Source organism: Pagrus pagrus (genome assembly GCF_965226575.1).
Source record: "Pagrus pagrus genome assembly, chromosome: 2".
NCBI lineage: Eukaryota > Metazoa > Chordata > Actinopteri > Spariformes > Sparidae > Pagrus > Pagrus pagrus.
This window is the reverse complement of record NC_140186.1, coordinates 3,486,403-3,505,707: the sequence shown is the minus strand read 5'-3', so window position 1 is coordinate 3,505,707 and position 19,305 is coordinate 3,486,403. Positions and strand designations below refer to the sequence as shown.

Sequence of the window (19,305 nt, the reverse complement as noted above, 5' to 3'; positions counted from 1 at the left end):
TGATTAGGAAAACCTTTCCCTACATTAAACCTTTAAGGGGCACAATTTTATTTAAACTCAGAATTTTAATATTTACAATATTAACGAGGTAATAATACAAACTCAGAATGTTTATTTTTTCCATAAGTGAATAAATAAGCTGTTCTCAGAGGAAAACAAGGTCCAACATAAACAAAGTAAAACAGTATGAAGTTGAGTCTTTTCTGATTAAAATGTCTTCCCCAAAACTACAGGTCCTGCACCTACAGCACGTAAGAATAGTATACCTTCTGCTTTTTTTTTTGTCAAGCATTTGGCTGATAAAGTCCACTACACAGCAGTACTTACCTACCGTGTTAAAAAAACAGTTGAACGGGTTGAGACTACCTAGCTAAATGGGGTGGAGACAGTGTACAGGTTGGTATCCTCCAAACGTGGCTTATTTGCTGTTGATGATGTCACATTCCCATTCCCAATACACACATATGCTTTTCTTGCTGAAAGTCAGATGAGATGATCGATATATTTCTCAGCATCTTAGCATAAAAACCCGAAGCATGGAGGAACAGCTAGCCCTGCTCTGTCCAGACATCTACTTGCTCTTTACCCACACGTTTGTGTAGACAACCTGCCCTTTAGACTGTTTCCGTAACATAGTCACATTATTTAAACTTGTTTAGTCTGTTTTACTTACATTTCACATTAATAGATATGGAATTATGTGATCTCCCCAGTCCATTCTGAGCGGTACAGCGGTACTGTGCAGAGCCAGAGGGCTGGATATACCTCAACACAAGCTGTGCTCCATTACTGAGGGATCTATAGTAGCTGTTTACATATTTGTACCAGGTGTATTCAGCGGCTGGGTTAGCATCACTGCTACAGGTCAGAGTCACTGAACTGCCCTCCATGATTTCCCTAGAGGGACTCGCCCACACTGAGGGACCCTTCGGAGTATCTGAAAGAGATGTTTTGATACAGCCAACATTATTTAAAATATTTATGTGGACAGTGGAACAGTCTGCATTTAAATGTTCAGTTATGCACTGGAATGGGTGAGTGGTAATGTAAAAATGCACATTAAGTGGTGTACATGAACATGCAGTCAGCTGAGTCAACATATAATGCACATATTCTTTGACGGCTTCATTGGAATAGCACTTTTCAAAATAAACATATTAAAGCAACAGTAGGTAGTTTGGACTCATTGCTACCCCAGACTGGTTGAGAAGCGCAATTATCTGTTACTAGAGTCGTAAATACTGTCCCTGTATGAGCATCCCTGGGGAAAATGAATACACGTGAATTTGTTGACGTAGCCGGCGAATCACGAAATCGTCTGAAAAAACCTCAACCAAGTGCCAACAACAAGCTAGATTCAGAGATAGCAGTTGGTAGTTTGTTAGCATAAAGGCTGCACAGCACATTAGCATGCTAGAATTAGTCTCATACCGAGTTGGTTTTAGTGAATGCACCAACTAAGTTACTTCCAAAACACAACGCTTGGGTGTGAATGAGTTTAGTAACGTCTGAAAATATAACTACGTTTTCGGGAGTTACTAAATACAATCGCAAGTTGACGTTGTGTTCTGCGTAATAACTACAACCAACTCGGTATGACAACAGTAAGTAGCATGCTAACGTTACCTCCCAATCACACTGTTCAACAATTACGTTGATTATCTGCATGAACTAAGGAATCTGCAACTTTTCAAGACAAGACGTTCATGGTGTTTCAGTAAGTTAGTCATCGTTTACAGTCACTACATGAAAACGAGCAAGCTATTGAAACGGACAGCATTAGCTTATCTCCCGGCTTTATTATGGTTATAAACTGTGGACAAATAGAGCCCCAATGAACACCACATAACAACAAATCCACTCAAAGTAAAAGTCGGTAAGATAATAAATATGTATATATGTAATATATGACTTACAAATCCAGTAGCATCTAGGTTAGGTCGCCATCAGTTCTTTCAGCTTGCACCACCAAGTGTAAGCTGGTCTAATATTTGTCCCTGTCCGGCTCATGTTATATCACTTTCTCTTTTTCTTTTCTTCGCCTCTTCAGACAATACCTTCTTGGCTTTTTTAGCTGGCTCGGCCATGGCGTTGGTTTACGAAAAATCCAAGTAGCTGCTGGCTAAATCCACTAATAACGTATAAACGTGTCGTAAAGCAGGTCGCACTAGACTTCTTTACGTCAGGTATGTCGCTACCCGCTCTGAGAAGTTACACAGTGTGGTTTCTGCCGGCCCGACCCCCCTCAGGCTGCAGAGGCATCACCGTTCATCCTATGAACCGTCATTCTACCACTTAACTGAGTTTAGAAATATTATTTTGAGGTCGAAAAACTACCTAGTGTTGCTTTAAGATCCCTTCCAGACATTTTAAGACAAGAATACATCCTCTCTCATTGAACAATTGAGAATCTATGCTTGTAGTTTATCTCTACGTCACACAGTCTGTAGGTGAACAGTGAATAAAGAGAAATGCATTTGATCCGTGTGTCAGTTGGAGGAGGGTTAAATATAAGAGAGGAGTGAATGAGTAAAAAACAAATGTGTGATTTTCTCAGTTGGTTTCCTCCCTGTTGAAATGCAAAACACTGAGGCGTAGACACTGACGCCCTGCTGCTATGTGACATTTATGTAACTGGCACGTCTGTGAAAAGTGATACTCCACCCAAACTCTATGTTTAAAGTATGAAACACTTCTGTCCTGTAAACTTGCAAACATGGCTTTACAAATGTGTAGTTTACTCTTTTGGGAAGAACGCTGGCTGTCATCAGCATGAATTATATTAATAACGAAGGTGAGTTTTGACTTAAATAAAGAACCAAAATATCTACAAACGTATAAACTCTTTTAACTAAAGAGAAATAAATACACAGCTTCTGTCTCATATCTTCCAGTTCCTCTTACAAACGAGACATCGATGTAGCACTTGCAGAGAGACGGTCACAGTAAAACATGTTTAATTAAATGAAATAGTTGTTCTGACTGAGCCACCCTAACTTCACACATATTCATTCATGAACTGTTAGTTTTGTGCTCAGAAGACAAATATGCTTTGCAGTTTTAAATGAAGAAACATTGTAGATGACTAACCTGGAGTTGATTTTTAAACTAGTGAAATATATGAAATATAAATATACAGTACCCAGTATGAAGACAATGAAGATAAATCCTCTGGCTGCTGCTGTGAAACCCATGGTCGGCCTTCTTCAGTCTCTGTTGTGGCTTCACAGACATTCAAACACATCAGCAGGTAAAATGACAAACATGTAAAACAAATCAGGACCTTATATTTAGCTGACAGTGGTCACCGACTGTCAAAACTGAGACAAAACTGTGCAACAATCGTAAAGATGTTTAACTTACAGAGCGACTTCGGCGACTACGGCAGGCTGCTTGTTCCTCCTCATCACTTCTCGGAAGACTCATTTCTAATATCAGGCAGCATTTCCTTCCTCTAAATCAAGCATATGATGACGAATGGTAAAAGCGTAAATGTGTGAAAAAAGAGAGAGACATTCGACTGCTGCCTCCACGCTATACAACCTCTAAGTGCACATATGATACCTTTTTTTCATGTAAAAAGTGCTTGTTGTACATTGAAATTCTGTTTTCTTTGCACTTTGTAGCTCTGCAACTTTGTGATTTGTAGTCACTCTGTTCCTCTGCACTGTAATTGTACCACAGATACATTTTGTCCACTCTGTCATCCATTTTTTTTTTCCTGGTAAAGGTGAGACAAACTGAGAGAGGAGCTGGAACAAGAGGCTGGAGGCAAGAGGGAAATAGATTTAGAGATGTGTGTGATACATGGAAATAATAAACAAAGATACTGTGGTGAAAGTGTTGGGTGGGTGTTATTCTATTTATGTTTTTGTGTATTTATTGTTCAGGTTTATTTAGTCAGGCTCCTTTGGTTAAATGTTGCATGCAGATGTTGTTTTCCTCTTGACACAGCTTGTGAATTCAAACCGACCAATCGCAGCGAGGGACATGCAAATCAGCGCCCATACGTCACGCCCATACTCAACAAACTACCAATGGTTGGCGCGGTGGGCGGGGCCTGGAGAATAACAGCGGAGGATTCAAACGGAAGATGGCTGCGGGTAAAGATGTCGACGAAAACACTCATAATAGAAGGTAAATATTATTTTAAACGACTTTGATAAATCTCGATTGTATTTACAGGTCGACAAAGTTAACGTTACTCACGACTGAGGCTTAATTTGACAGAATTAAAACAGGTAAACATACGTTGGTGAGACTGACTGATTGACAAGGACTGTCAGTCAGTTAGCTCAAGGAAGTCATTTAGCTAACTAACGTTAGCTGCTGCTTAACCTTAGAAAACAGGTTCGTTAGCGAAAACTTGGTGGTCAGAGGTTGTTGCTGGCAATGTAAACGTTTTTTTCGAAAATAGTTAAGCTTTAGTCGAGTGCAACGTTAGCGGTGTGAGCTGTTGCACCTTGAGTTGGTGGCGTTGGACGAGCTAAGTTGCACATGACATAGATTACAGTTTGTGTTAGCTAGTTTAATTTAGCTAGCTAACGTTCGGTTTATGGTGCAGTACTGCGACAGTAACGTTAATCCACTGCTCCTTTTGTTTGTTCATACGTGTACCTTTTGTTCATTTGTGACCATAATATCAGTAGCCTTGTAACAAACCCTGCCTTTGTGAGTTACTGTTCAAGCTTTGTGGAAACTTTGAACTATTTTGTGAGGTCTATGATGGTAAAGGTGTCAGATTTAACTCCAGGGGTATGACGATTTTACACATCAGTTTATTTGTTATGAGGAGTACTGCATCCGGTTGTTTGCTGTCCTCTTTGTCTCTAGAAAGAGCCCTTCTACAGTCTGAAATTAGACTGAGACAGTCATCATGGTTAAATGAGTTTGGGCTATTACACTGCTCATGTGTAGGTGAGATTTGTCCACCTCATTATTGAATTGGGACATAATAGACCTGTGCATAAGTCTGAGAACACATTGAAAAGCTATAATAGTGTCACTTAGATCTAGAAATAATCAGAAAGTTCAGGGGATCCTTAAAGTAAATGAAAGTTTTGGTGGTCGAATTGTTATTCTAACCAAAGAGGGAATTTCTCAGTGTTAACTCATGACTGACGTTGAGTCTTAATTCCTCTGACGTGATGTCTTCTTCTCATCGTCCTTTATTGACTTTTTTATTGCTTTTATTCCTTGTACTTGTCCTTTTTACTTTTACATTTTCTGTTTCTTGTTTTAGCTCACCTTAGATGAGGCTTCCTTGTGTTTGGCTCGACTGTTGAGTATTTATTCTGTTAAAAGGTGCTATATAAATAAAGTCTATTATTATTTATCATTAGGGTCAAGGTTTCTAAAGGTGCAGTGCATGTCAATCTTAAACATTTAGCAACTGGATCAGTTGTATCCAAAGCACGATCAGGCAGACACAAAGTGAGCACACCGTCAGGAGATCAATACATCAAGCGTAGCTCCCTGAGAGACAGGAAAACTATTTCATCACAGATACAGAATTTGAAAACTGTGTTTACAAGCTCCCCGTGTCTCTCCCTCAGAGGTACAGCCTGCAGTATGGTGACCAATCATGAGGAATCACCGGGGGGCTCACATGCTGGCCGACCACCCGTCATCTTCAACCCGGACTTTTTTGTGGAGAAACTCCGCCATGAGAACCCCGACATTTTCCTGGAGCTCGTGCTTAGTAACATCACTCGCCTTATTGATCTCCCTGGGACTGAGTTCGCACAGCTCCTTGGCGAGGAGAGCCCCAAGACCCCGACAGGTGGAAATGGAGGCTTCTTTCGCTCTTTGAACTTCCTCAAACGCAAAGGTAAGAGGTCCACAATGTGCCATGCAGAAATAACTACTACTACTAGCAGCCACTATTTGTATGTGTATACAAAATGGTATTTAGAGCGTTCGAAAGACCAGAATCCATCATGTCTTGTCCATCAGTGATGATTTAGCCACACCAGATTAGGTAAACAGACAAAAGGCAGCAAGCAGATCATCTTGGTGAATATCCGTCTCTTCTTTCAGGTCTTTACAGTGGAATTAAACATCTAGTTCTAAACACACACCAACAGATACTGCTACCTGTTCACTGTGTATTTTTTGAAGCCTGTTTGTTTATCTCATGTACGTGTGTTCTTTAATGTGGTCAGCGAGATCCCATCAGTCAGTTACTATCAGCTTTTGGCCCTTGTTACCCTGCTCGTTAGTGATGAGACTTTCCTGTTGGAAGTCACATGTATGAGCAATGGAAGAGTTATTTCTTTGAGGGGTCTTTCAGTAACTCTCGTCTCCTCTGATACGTTCACAGATAAAGGTGTTGTGTTTGGAACCCCGCTGACAGAGAGCTGCATTGCCCAGATCTACCAGCTCATCGAGTACCTCACAAAAAGTGAGCCATCGAAATAAAACCCACAGATTTCTTAATCACATTAGTTTGCTGTCAATTTTACTGCTCTTGTTTTGTTTTTGGAATAGTATTCTTGGCATATTTTATTGCAAGAAGAAACAGGTTTGGATTGATCATGTTTGAAAGTTTACCTTGCCGATGTCCACCCGCTCTTATGCACTCAGATCTGCACGTTGAGGGACTGTTCAGGGTGCCAGGAAACAGTGTTCGGCAGCAGACCCTGAAGGAGCTCCTCAATAGCGGGGCCGACGTCGACCTGGAGTCTGGAGACTTTCACCCCAACGATGTCGCCACGTTACTCAAGACTTTCCTTGGAGAGCTGCCTGAGCCCCTGCTCACACACAGACACTTCCATGCACACCTTAAGATAGCTGGTATGAAAACACTGATACATATCCTGTTGTATTTTTATTTAGGGATGATACATTTCCTAATACTTGGGTATTCTTTCATGTTGATGTCATTGTTTGCAACATGTTTACGTATATAAAATGCAGCATATTTTAAGAAGCACACTCTGAAACCCTAACCCATGAAATTCATCGGTCAAGGTGCCACATATGCCAGTGATTCCATCTTTAAAAGCACTTCTCAGGACAAATGCAAGAGGAAGATTTAAATGTTTGTGTCCTTTTTTATAATTGCTTAACCTAAAGAAAAAGACAATGCTGTTCTTATAGTGATTTTAGTGAATCTGGTGTTGACATTCTTCCCTCCACCCTCGTTTCAGATATGACTCTGTTCGACGAACAGGGCAACAAGACTGCGATACCCAACAAGGAGCGACAAATCGAGGCCCTGCAGCTCCTCTTCCTGCTGTTACCTCAGGCCAACCGCTCACTGCTCAAACTGCTGCTGGACCTGCTCTACCACACAGCCAAGCAGCAGGACAAGAACAAGATGTCTGCCTTCAACCTGGCCCTCATGTTTGCCCCGCACGTCCTCTGGCCCAGAACTGTAAGACCTGTGGTCTAGAACTGCATTATAACGGTTTACGGCTTGCAAATAATCATAGATCAAGATTTTTTTCAATGTGGGAGCCCTGTTCACCATAATTATTCATCAACTTTTGAGAAAATTGCCTTAAAACTGCCACATTACTTGCACATTATTTGAGGATTTGAAAAAATTCAGTTTTATTGGAAAAGTTACTGTGGCGGACATAAATGATCATGCTGTATTTTGTGAACAAGGCAACAAAATGCTTTCTTAAGAAAAAGAAAAATCATGAAGTATATCTGTTCTAACTGATTTAATTTTTTTTTCTCTTTCTGCCCTTTACTGATTAAAAAATGTCTGTGTTTCTGACTTCTTCTTTTCCGTCCTTCTCCAGATGACCGCCAGTGACTTGAAAGACAATCTGAAGAAACTGAACAACAGCATGGCCTTTCTCATAAAACACTCACAGAAACTCTTCAGGGTGATTATCGACCACACTCATGCAGAGAAAAAAATAAAACATACTATGCTACTGGTTTAATGGATAACCTGTGGATGAGTGACACATGTTGTCTGTGTGTTGTTCAGGCTCCAGTATACCTGCGGGATTATGCCAGAGTGCATTTCACTGGGAACAAGGCTCTGCAGACCAAGGTTAGAGAAAGTTGGTAGTTGTTTCTCTAAACAAATTCATCTTTTGGGGGAAGATGAACGTTGTAAATACTCAATACTTGCCTGTTCACACATGTAAAATAGCTTCCATTTAAAGTGAACTGACCTGCCCTCTCCTTACTCAGGATGACCTGGAGCTGCTGGCGGCGAGCAGCTCCCCTGCCCAGCGCAGACTCTTGCCCCTGAAGAGGGCGGCTCCTCTGGGCCCCAGCTCTCAGGAGCAGTGCCAGTCACCGGCTCAACAATACACAGAGGAGGCACTGAAGGAGCTCTTCAGACACGTCCACCACAACATGCCGGACTCGGCCAAGAAGAAGAAACTCGTCCGACAGGTTCCCTTCTTGGTCTTTTTGGCCTCATCTGCTGTTGAACTTCCCAAATGCCAGTCACTTTGTTGTAGAGTTTAAATATGAAAACCTGGTTCTCTTTTTCTCTGTGCAGTTGGTCAAACAGACGACCTCAGGGACGCCTACCAACGAGCACCACCAGGCCCCCCCAGCTCCCACCAAGAAACATCCTCGTTCCCGCTCCTTTGGTGGTCTCATCAAGGTGCAAAAAGCTGCTCAGTCTGTTTTTTTACTTAAACTTGTCACCTAAAAATTGCACGGCATATATTCTTTGAGCCAAAGTAACCCTTTTACAACTTTGTTTTTTTTTTTGATGCTCTGGTAACAGCGCAAAGCTCGTGGTGAACAGCTGACGGCAGAGAGGCGGGTCAGACACATCTCCCCTGACAGTGTGATCAGGGCAGGAAGAAAACCTGGAAAAGAGAACGTCATCCTGCAGGCAGTGAGTCTTTTTCTTCTTTACCACAGTTAGTTTAACTTTCTAATACACTTTATATTTAGATATTATATATTTGTACTTTCTCTCGACAGTGTCTACACATTTTTGGCTTTGTATTATTTTTGTTTTGTTTGAATCATAGTTAACTTTTGTCTCATGTCTGCCACTTTCTGGTGACCTAAAATTGAATTTTTTTGTGTCTATCACACAATAATTGTGTGTCTGTGTGTGTGTGTGTGTCTGTGTGTGTGTTTACAGGTGAACAGCCCATTAAGTAATCCTGTGTTGGGGAAGGCAGGGCTGGTAGTAAAAAACCCAGACTTTACTTTCAATAAGAACAAAGTACTGAAGGTTTCCAAGGTATGACACAAGGTATTTCTCTGTTCTTCTTCATCTAACACCAGAAAAATCAGTGCCGAGACTTTACATTTAGAGGCCTGCGAACTAAACGGGCTCGTTTAGTTTGTACCAACAAATGTGTGAGAACATGCTTTTTACCCTGTAGTATAGTAATGCCTACTGCATGCAGCTCTTCACCTAACAGCTCATCCAACGCTCCCTTACATATTTCAAACTGATCTGTTGTCAACAAATGCTCATGAAAATGTCACATGTAAATATCTGTCATTGTATTCATGAACTCATCGTGTCCCCTATAGCTCATTAGTTCACATAAACATGCAAGTCAACTCAAATAGTAAAATTTGGTTGAGAAACCTTTTATTTGAAAGTTGTTGCTGCCAGTGATTAATGTTTAAGTGTTACTTTAAGGGTGCCTTTTTTCCCTCCATCCTTCCACCTCCCCTTTCCTCGCTCCGTTCATCTCTCAGCAGGACTCTCCTTCTGTGGCCAGGATGTGTTTCTCTCCTGCTCAGGAGATCTCACTGTAAAACCCGACACCTCCTCCTCGTCACGGACAGGACTTGGACAGTATTAATGTTACTATTCCTCTTGTTTGTCATCGTATTTTTTTTTATCGTAGTGAGTCTACTTTAACTGTGACTAATATATTGCAGCTTAAGTCTTGGCCAGAATAGCCAAACCAAATCCAGGAACTCTTCTTCTCTTCATTTTTTTCACTGCTGGACATTCATCAGGATGCGAGTCAGCGTTACAAACTGGAGTTAAATCATTAACTGTAGCTTTGCTCTCAAGTGGCCTCAGTGTAAAGTTCTATGACCGGGATGTCCTCATACAAAAATCGATTATGACCTCCGTGTGTGATATCTCATAATACGTTTTTGCTTCCAGAAATTTTTCAAATTTCTGTTTATCAATAATTAAACCTAGAGTGTCAGAAAGAAAATATATTTTTAGCTTGTTTGGTTAATAAACAATATATGAAAATATTCGATCAATGATCAGCCTTTTGCTTTTAATTGAACTAAAGACTTTTACATAATAACGTGCCATCTAGGTCAACCATGTCTACATCATATGATCAGCTGAAAGACCATGTTTTAAACTATTCACTCATGAGCATCAACACTTATCACAGTGCTCTGTTTTGAATTGAAACAGGCTTAGCTCTTTCTGAATGTGAGTAATTTAAACAATAATCAGTTCTTGGCTTTGGTTTGGCTTTGCTGGCTCAGACCTGCTTGTGCCAGTTATTATCACTTGAAACTTGTTTTTTTTAGCTACTGTATCAGAATCTATGACCACTAGCGAACTAAGCGTACAGTCTGTTGTAGAGTGCAGAATATTTATACATGTTGTACAGTCTGTGTGTGTGTGTGTGTATGTGTGTGTTTTTAAGTTTTAAGACTTATTGGGAACTGTGATGTTTGGATTTGGTACGATGATTTGAACCTCTTTGGTTCCTGGATGATAATATCTGCTGGTGCAGAATCAGTGATGTCACTTTATTTTTCAAATGTTTCAGGTTTTAAACCAGATTAATCAGCTTCACTACGCTCACAAACTTGTTCACTGTGAAAACAGTGACTGGGATTCCAGTTTGTGACCTTCTCAAATATGAAATTTTACATTTTGAGAATGTCTCATGGGACTTCAAATCATTTTAAAGCATTTTGTTTTTTTTACTTTTTTTTTCAGCTGGAAGGTCCGTTTTGTTTTAATTGTAATGAAAGTGTTTGAGGGATTTGTTACGTCGAAGGTTTAAATGAAAGTTGAAAGTGTGTTTTGTTTGAATTGACACTGGTCAAAATGAGCAGTAATCTGTTACAGTCATAGCATCTCTTCTTAAAGGGACAGTTCACCCAAAAATGACTCGCCTCCATGCAGATGGAAAATTGGGTGAAGTTTTGTAGTCCACAAAACATTTCTGTATTGCTTTAAAACATCCAAAAGCAACCACCAAGAACAACCATACGATCCAAGTCTCCAGAAGGCCTGAGATCCCGCATTGATTTGAAAAGACGATATTTACACCCTTTGTTTTTTTAAGATGAAATCTTAAAATCTTCTAAAGTGGATGCATGAGCTCGAGTGTGCGTCATGCGTGTAAATAACAATCTCGGGGCTTCTGGAGACTCAGATTACTGACGAGCTGTGTACAACAATATTATGTTTTGTTTTGTTTTGTTTTGGATGTTTTACATTTTAGAACAAATCTCCAGCTACTTCAGTTGTTTATGAGAATGTTGTTACGCTGTTTTGCTGTGAAGCTGCAGAAATGGTTTATGGACTACACAACTTCACCTGACTTTCCATCAGCATGGGTGTGAGTACATGAAGACTGAATTTTCACTTTTGGGTGAACTTATCCTTAACGTACTGTGTATGTGCTCCAGTATCAAGGAAGACGTGTTCAGAAGAGGCCGCGCTCTTACGATGAGTCTGAGTAAAGTAAGAAAGGAACTTGACATGTTTGGACAGCGTCACCAGTTTCTGTTTCAGCAAAACTGTTTTTTGGTTTATAATGCTTTTACACAGTATGTTAATAACACTTCATGATAAAACATTAGTCACTTACAGTCATTAATGTTACATTAATGTGTACCGTCCCCAAATATTTAAACAGATAAGTTGAAAATGACACACCATTATAAAGATTGTGTGTGAGTAAAGGGACATTAGGTAATTTCCGATAGACACATAACAACATAAAAAAGTTGGATCTGTGTTTGCAGAAAGTAAAAATGCAACTAAATGTCCCTTTTTAAATAATTGTGCAGCGCTCGGTTCCTTCAGCTTTACTCTTCATGGCTCGACTTAAAGTGAAACTCTCGCCAAAAAGCAACCGAGGCTTTATTTATGATTGGGTATGAGTCAAACCTTCACGTACAAGCACACTCATGACCAAAGAGGCACTTTTAAGATTTACCGTAGTTTCGTTTTGGGGCAAGCTCATTTTGAACGGGAGTACATAGGGCATACCACGACGGCATCAAAATGTCTATTTTTAGACCACTAAGAAGGCTCCACACATCATGAAACTTTACTGGTAGCATCACCAGGGTCTCTACTCATGACACGAGCAGTAAGAACATTGTTTGTGTACACAAAGTGTGTGAAAAAGACGGTTTTGAACTACTTACGCTTAGCTACTGGGACTCCGGCGCGCCGCCGCCATTCCAGGCAAAAAGTGTCGATCTCCGAGTGCGGCCATCATGACGGAGAGTAACGGTGGGACGCTCCTCGGGCTTATTTCCAGATGAATTCGCGGATAATTCGTTGTTCTGTCGTTAGTCAAAAGCAACACTGACGTCCATGTTGACAAGGGAGCCACATATTACAAACAGTACGGCATCAACAGCCGCTGTTGTGTTGTGATGTGTCGGTCGGGTGAGCGGTAGTGTACTCCGTGGCTTCCGGCAACAACAACCACGCGAGAGGTTACGTGACATCACCGGCTGTTGATGCCGTACTGTTTGTAATATGTGGCTCCCTTGTCAACATGGACGTCAGTGTTGCTTTTGACTAGCGACAGAACAACGAATTATCCGCGAATTCATCTGGAAATAAGCCCGAGGAGCGTCCCACCGTTACTCTCCGTCATGATGGCCGCACTCGGAGATCGACACTTTTTGCCTGGAATGGCGGCGGCGCGCCGGAGTCCCAGTAGCTAAGCGTAAGTAGTTCAAAACCGTCTTTTTCACACACTTTGTGTACACAAACAATGTTCTTACTGCTCGTGTCATGAGTAGAGACCCTGGTGATGCTACCAGTAAAGTTTCATGATGTGTGGAGCCTTCTTAGTGGTCTAAAAATAGACATTTTGATGCCGTCGTGGTATGCCCTATGTACTCCCGTTCAAAATGAGCTTGCCCCAAAACGAAACTACGGTAAATCTTAAAAGTGCCTCTTTGGTCATGAGTGTGCTTGTACGTGAAGGTTTGACTCATACCCAATCATAAATAAAGCCTCGGTTGCTTTTTGGCGAGAGTTTCACTTTAACTGATGTCTGCTCAGTTTGTTGTGTTGCAAGTAAAGATGCACCAACACCAGTTCCATATTTTCAACACTGGCAGCTAAAGAAGTTTTCACTAAGAGTTCAGGCGTTGAGTTGAGCGTTTCTCCTGCTCCTCCTCCGGGAGAGCAGAGTTCAGCTGCAGAGCTGGTGGTGATCCACCGCCCTGCTCAGTGACACCTCAGCCTGAACCTCAACTGTATTCAGTTTTTTATAGGATTTGGAGAAATTCTTCACATTTGGCTTTTATTGACGATGTCTAACATGTCTCTGTGATGTAATTTGTTTGGAAATGTTTCTCTGTTGCTGGTGCATCCTGTTTTGAAGGTGTTGTGGAAGTTGTAATGATGGTTTGTTGAAAGTGATTGAGGTGTTGAATATGATGACTTGTAAAGTGTAGATGGACACTAAACCCCCTCTCTTGTTTACTGAGTACTGTACATATGGTCTGTGCAGGACTTCTTCTTCTTTTTTTTTTTGATAATCCTGATTTCATTCATCTCAGCAAACTTTTGAAACCAGATTGGGATTTTCCCTTGTTGTCAGTTCTCCATAGACTGCAGCTTTACAACCCTGTTTTATTGGAGAGCTAGATTGGATTGTTTGTATTTATCGCAGTTTGGGAGACTACTTTTTTCTTTGTGGTAGAAATGTATGAGCCAGATTTAAGGTACATTCGGTCTCTTTTCCCTTTTTTATTTTTAAAGTTTACTTTTTTGTCCCCAAGACAAGAGCAGTTCCATTCTGTGTAATGTGAAATATTGTTTTATATTTGGACACAGACAGCCCTTCAGAGCCTTGTTGTTTTAAGTCTGTCAGTGTTGTCTGTTTTTTTCCTTCCTTTTTTATATAAATGTGAAACTGATGTGCTGTTCATGGTCACTGATGAGTTCTTCTGTACACTGTGAGAACAACGGCGTTACAGATCGTAGTTGATGGATTTTGAGTCCCTTTAGACGTTACCTGAATGGTTAGTTGCACCTTATTTCTTTTGTTAATGAGGGTCAGTGAGAAGTGATAAACATCATCTTATCAGGATAAAGATGATCTTCTTATTTGTTCACAACAATCACAGCTCTTCCAGTGTCTCCATGAATTCATCTGTGACTGAACTGTGGTAACCTTTTGTTTTTTGTATTCTAGTGTAAAATAAGTTAACCCTGTACATTGGATTCCTTGGCGAACTGCTTTGGATTAAAACTTTTTATGTTTCCCGCTCAAAGTCTGTTTTTATGTTTGAATCCATTTTCCATTGTTTTCTGTTTTATTTGTGAATTTTATCCTGTAGTAGGTGGTCAGTATGAAAGACTTTTCTTCAACATGGTGCCTCTTTTGCCCACTAGAGGGAGCTGTCAGATAAAGTGGAGGTCTGGTGAAAATATTACAGACCAAGTTTCTGTTTTTAGTTTATCAACTATACAACTATTATAATAGTTTTTTGTGTCATAAAAGCCCTCATGAGCCAATACCTGATTTTATCTCAGTCAAAGTGTATCTTGGCTTTTCATGACTGTGATCTATGTAATTTAAGCAACTTCAAGTGTGAAGCCTTTTTAAAAAACATTTTTTAAATAAGATTCTCTGTAGTAAAATCTTTAAGATCAATCTGTATGTCTGTCTTAAAGTAATTATAATATATCATATCGATTACCCAATCGTGAAACTCTGTGTCTCCTTCCAGGAAGGTCAGAGGTCAGGCTCAGCCAGTGAGGTGTCCCAGGAGCTGGTAGGGAGTCAGCAGTGCTGCCTGAGAGATGATCTGTGTTGACTTTAAACCTCTAATTTCCTTTAAGTCACCTTTTCATTTTGGAACAAACCAAATAGAGATGCATGATATGGATTTGTTCAGCCAATACGTAAATGTATAATGTAAATTTGACATTATCGGTTCGATATATATCGTGCATCCCTGAAACCAAATGCTTGCTAAAACACAGCTGTTACCAAAATGAGAGGTGAGTTTACTGAGATAAAGACCCTGCACCAACCCTCAGTGACAAGATTGGTGAAGCATAGTTTTAATATGATGAACTTTTACCTAAATTTGAATATAGCTATATGCTTTGACAGGAAATCTGATTTGACAGGTTCCTTAATTAGAGCTGGGCATTAGGTGTCCCCTGCAGTAAAACTGGCTTTTTATTCAGGTCAAGTCTACTGTTTAATAAAACATACAAATTCATGATTGAAAATGGCTTTATGAAACAGCAACACAACAATGAATGGATTAACCTCTCTGTATCTTCACAGTATACCAGGGTTTTTAAATGTGTGTCTGTGGAGACTACCTGCACTGGAACAACTATAACTGCATTTTTCGTCAGGCTACGCACAGGCTACGGCAACGAAGTCGAGCTTTAGGCAGAGAAACCTGACTGCCACAAGAGGGAGACAAAAGTTCTTTACTTCAGCATTTTATTTCATCATTAGACAAATTGATTAATCGAGCAATCGTTTCCGCTGTATAAATGTTTGTTGGCTGAATGAATCAAGTTGCCATGCTTAAACGTGAAGCATTATCTTACATCGAAGTATTTTCTCTCACACCGGCACTCGAAACAGTTGAAAATGGGAATATTTCTTTGTAATTGTAAACTTGTATCTTAATAACCACATCAGAACAACAGTTGCCCCCCCTCCCCTTTTATCCAGTGGCTTAATTGATCAGATCAAACACTTTGTATATTTATCAGCTAATTCTATGATTTGATAGGTGCCCTCGTGTTCGAGGCATTAGGAGTTTTTGTAATAATGTTATTAAATGCAGACTTCTCCAAACCTAAAGGTTTTGTGAATTGACGCGTTAGAAACAAAAGCATCTGTTCTGTCCTTCCAGAAATCAATTCAGACGCGTCTGGAGCAAACACACCCCCCCCACCCGCCCCTTCCTCAGAAAGCTATTAAGGCCCCAGCAATAAGGGGGTCCACCCCCCTGGAGATGTCAACATCTCGTCCCTCCCTTTGTTGCAGATTATCGCTGAATGAGTCATTCAATTCAGCCGCAGACGGGCTCTGCCTGTGGCCAATTTGTTTTCCATCACTTCTGAAGAGCGGCTGGTTAAATTAACCCGTCATACTGAGTCTGCAGGGAGAAGACAAAGTGAGGCCACGAGCAATAATCACTCATGTATGGTGGTAAATAAAAAGCTGGGTAAACTGTGCCCTCCAGCCGCTGATCGTCACACCGCAAACAAACGCTAAATCTAATCTGTTATTCAGAGGAAATGTAATTACACTCCTCATAACCCTGTGATATATCACATAAATAACTGATGATGTAGTGATGAATATGAAAACTGATGCAAACAAAGCAAAAACGTTAAAGAAACAAGAGTCCATTATTATTATTTTTGCCTTTCTCTCCTATATCTGAGATCATTTTGAACCTACTTGATCTGTCATCCAGTTGATTTAGTCCATTAATAAAACAAAACGTCCAAATATTTGCAGGATTCAGCTTCTCAAATCAGATCAGTCTTAAAATCGTCAAATTGAAAATCCTTTAATTTTTTTGTTTGGACAAAATCACAATTTGAACCAATGGCTTCAACTTCAAATAGGATGGTTTGATTTTCACAATTATCTGGCAATTTACAGCTCAACCATTAATGGGTTGATCGAGGAAAATCCCCACAGATTAATCAATAATGAAAAAACGTTTCTGTTGCAGCACAACAGTTATTTCATTTTTATCCCTAGAGATTAAATGTTGCACATTTAATGGAAGTATTATTTAAATCTCCAAGTGCTGCAGTACTGCAGTGCTGCAGAGATGTCCGGGCTTACAAATCTTTTTCTCCATGTGTTAGAAAAAATGTTTGTTTGCCACAAACGCCAACAATTGTGACCATTTTGATATTGTTTTCAGTGAAAATGAGTATTGTGATGCAAAAATGATCATTCCCACCAATCGTGAATGTCACAATCACAACGTATGATTATTATTATTGTTTTTTTATATCACGTCGTGTAGCCGTACTGTTTTGGTGCTAGATTTAGCTTTCCGTGGCTTTACTCTCCACTTTATGCACATTTTCCTCTCTCTGTTCCTTTGGTAATATGGCAATCACAAAAGCTCAAACCAGCGTTTCTCTGGAGATTAAAAAAAAAAAAAAAAACTCAGCCAGGCTCCATTTGAATTTCAGAGCCTTGCCAGTGAATTCATAATAGACTTCTGAGTAAGCTCTCTGGCAGCTTATGGCATTCCAGTTATGCCAGTCTCACAAAAAAAAAAAACCCTCCCTCCCCAACTAAGCCAAGTTCCTGCAGCCCGGTGTGCTGCCTTGGCACTGAGCTGTGGCAAAAAAAATATGATCCCATTTAACACAGAGCAGAACTCCCTTCGCTGCTTCCTTTTATTTCGCATTTAATGTTTCGCTCCACAAATTGTTTCTGTCTTCGCATTTTCGCTGGAGCTTCCCGGTCGGATGCTTCAGGGTGATCACGATTTCCTCTCCTCTCCTCTCCTCTCCTCTCTCCCTTCCTCCCTCCCTCTCTCTCTCTCTCTTCTCATCATGTCCATGCAGCCTTGGGGTCTTTTTCTTCCCCCAGGGGAGGAGAGCGCATGTGGGCGAGAGAGATAGACAGATAAAGGGAGAGGGGAAGAGAGAGAGAGAAAAAGGCTGCCGTCACTGGAGGTGGCGGCTCCTGCTACTGCTGTCACTGAATAGATGTGAGTTCACTCCGGGTGCTGCTGCTGTGTGTGTGTGTGCACGCGTGTGTGTGTGTGTGTACATGTATGTGTGTGACTGGTGGGGGGGGCGGCGTGGGAGGAGTCTCTGTGCTGTTATTTGTAAAGGCTTTTGATAGATGATTGCTCTGTGTGTGTGTGTGTGTGTGTGTGTGTGTGTGAGATAGAGGGAGTGAGGGAGTCCCCCCCTTTCTTTTTTTTTTCTAGTGGCTCACTGTTCAGTGCACAATGACTCAATGAAAAGTGGAGGGGAGAGGCAAACACACTGTACGGCTGCACGGGAGAGAGAGAGAGAGAGAGAGAGCAGATAACACACAGGAGAGTAGAAGAAGAGAAGCCAATTGGAGGGAGCTCTAAAGCCGGGGACAAGAAGAAGAGGATATACTTGTCTTTTTTTTGCCCTTTTCTCTTTCTCTCTCTGAAAGGCCACTTTGGGATCAAGTGGCAGCTGTTCAGTCCGAGCTGAACTTCACCTGGCTGTGCTGCTGCCTCTTCAAGCATTTGACTCATTGCACTTTCTTACTACAGCATTTTTTACAGAGGTTGTAGAGGTAGTAGAGGTGGTGGTGGTTGGTGGTGGTCAGTCATCCCAGGGAGAAGAAAAGGTAAAGGAAAGGGGAAGGATCTGTCGGCTGGTTTCTGCAGTGTGCTGCAGGAGAGCAGGATGCCTGCTGGGAGAAGCGGGGATGGAGCTGGGTCAGGAGGCTGTGGGATAGCGGCGGCGGCCCCAGGCCGGGCTTTTCGGTCTGGGCTGCGGACGATGCTGGCGTGGGGCGTCCTGGTGCTGGTGGCCGGACGGGGAGATGTGGAGGCGTGCCCCGCTCCCTGCAGCTGCCTGGGGAACACGGTGGACTGCCATGGCCTGGGGATCCACTCCATACCCAAAAACATCCCCAGAGGGACTGAGAGGCTGTGAGTAGTCATGCTCTGACCACGTGTGTGTTCATATTTTTCTATACTTCTGAGGACCAGATGGAAAGATGAGGGGAATCCTTCAAAGTGACGGCATATTGCTGCTCCTCACTTAAAGGAGCACCGAACGATTTGGTTTCAACACCAGATTTTAGGTTTAGGCTTGGTTTGTATGTAAGGCTAACAAGGTCCTCACAAGTATAATCAAACGTACATATATCTGTGTTTGTTTTCAAGTTTTACACATATTTAACTTATATAGACGAAGGAAGAGAAAAGTCAGGATTTGTGTGTGTGTGTGTGTGTGTGTGTGTGTGTGTGTGTGTGTGTGTGTGTGTGTGCGCATGTGTGTGTATGTGTGTGTGCGCATGTGTGTGTCCGTGTGTAATGATCAAATTAATTATTAGTGAGACTCTCGCTGTTTGCAGTTATTTCACAGTATCTTTGTGTTTGCGGTTTGTTGCAGTGTCTCCTCTATCATTCTGTTTAACCTCATATCACATACACAAG

General features: G+C 41.2%; 2 protein-coding genes across 8 annotated transcripts in view; both read left to right on the top strand.

The window, feature by feature from the left end:
• The first annotated feature begins 4,035 nt into the window (after positions 1–4,035).
• On the top strand, positions 4,036–18,056 carry arhgap19 (Rho GTPase activating protein 19). Of its 7 annotated transcripts, none has more exons than XM_084383110.1 (13): positions 4,036–4,137; positions 5,556–5,830; positions 6,323–6,403; positions 6,586–6,795; positions 7,152–7,378; positions 7,755–7,841; positions 7,949–8,014; positions 8,158–8,364; positions 8,474–8,581; positions 8,708–8,821; positions 9,077–9,178; positions 14,875–14,919; positions 17,720–18,056. In XM_084383110.1, exons 1-13 carry the CDS (start codon positions 4,094–4,096, stop codon positions 17,774–17,776), a joined length of 1,623 nt encoding a protein of 540 aa, XP_084239236.1. In that variant the 5' UTR covers positions 4,036–4,093; the 3' UTR covers positions 17,777–18,056. The 7 variants fall into 7 exon arrangements, with proteins under 7 accessions (XP_084239236.1, XP_084239235.1, XP_084239240.1 ...); XM_084383109.1 differs by lacking the exon at positions 17,720–18,056 and adding an exon at positions 15,444–15,706; XM_084383114.1 differs by lacking the exon at positions 17,720–18,056 and having other exon boundaries at positions 9,077–9,190; positions 14,875–14,937.
• A 481-nt stretch (positions 18,057–18,537) lies between these two features.
• Positions 18,538–19,305, top strand: part of LOC311274977 (slit homolog 1 protein-like) — a 59,692-nt gene continuing 58,924 nt past the window's right edge. Inside the window, exon 1 of the mRNA XM_084383108.1 lies at positions 18,538–18,795. Within this exon, the coding sequence (XP_084239234.1) occupies positions 18,548–18,795 (248 nt within the window). The 5' untranslated portion in view covers positions 18,538–18,547. The remainder of the gene's footprint in view (positions 18,796–19,305) is intronic.

Bases quoted from the DNA above. Each gene is read 5' to 3' on its own strand.
- arhgap19 (XM_084383109.1), top strand. From the start codon at position 4,094: ATGGCTGCGGGTAAAGATGTCGACGAAAACACTCATAATAGAAG. The intron at 7,379-7,754 runs GTAAGACCTGTG...GTCCTTCTCCAG, and splicing joins ACGTCCTCTGGCCCAGAACT to ATGACCGCCAGTGACTTGAA. The intron at 14,920-15,443 runs GTAGGGAGTCAG...GTATCTTCACAG, and splicing joins GTGAGGTGTCCCAGGAGCTG to TATACCAGGGTTTTTAAATG.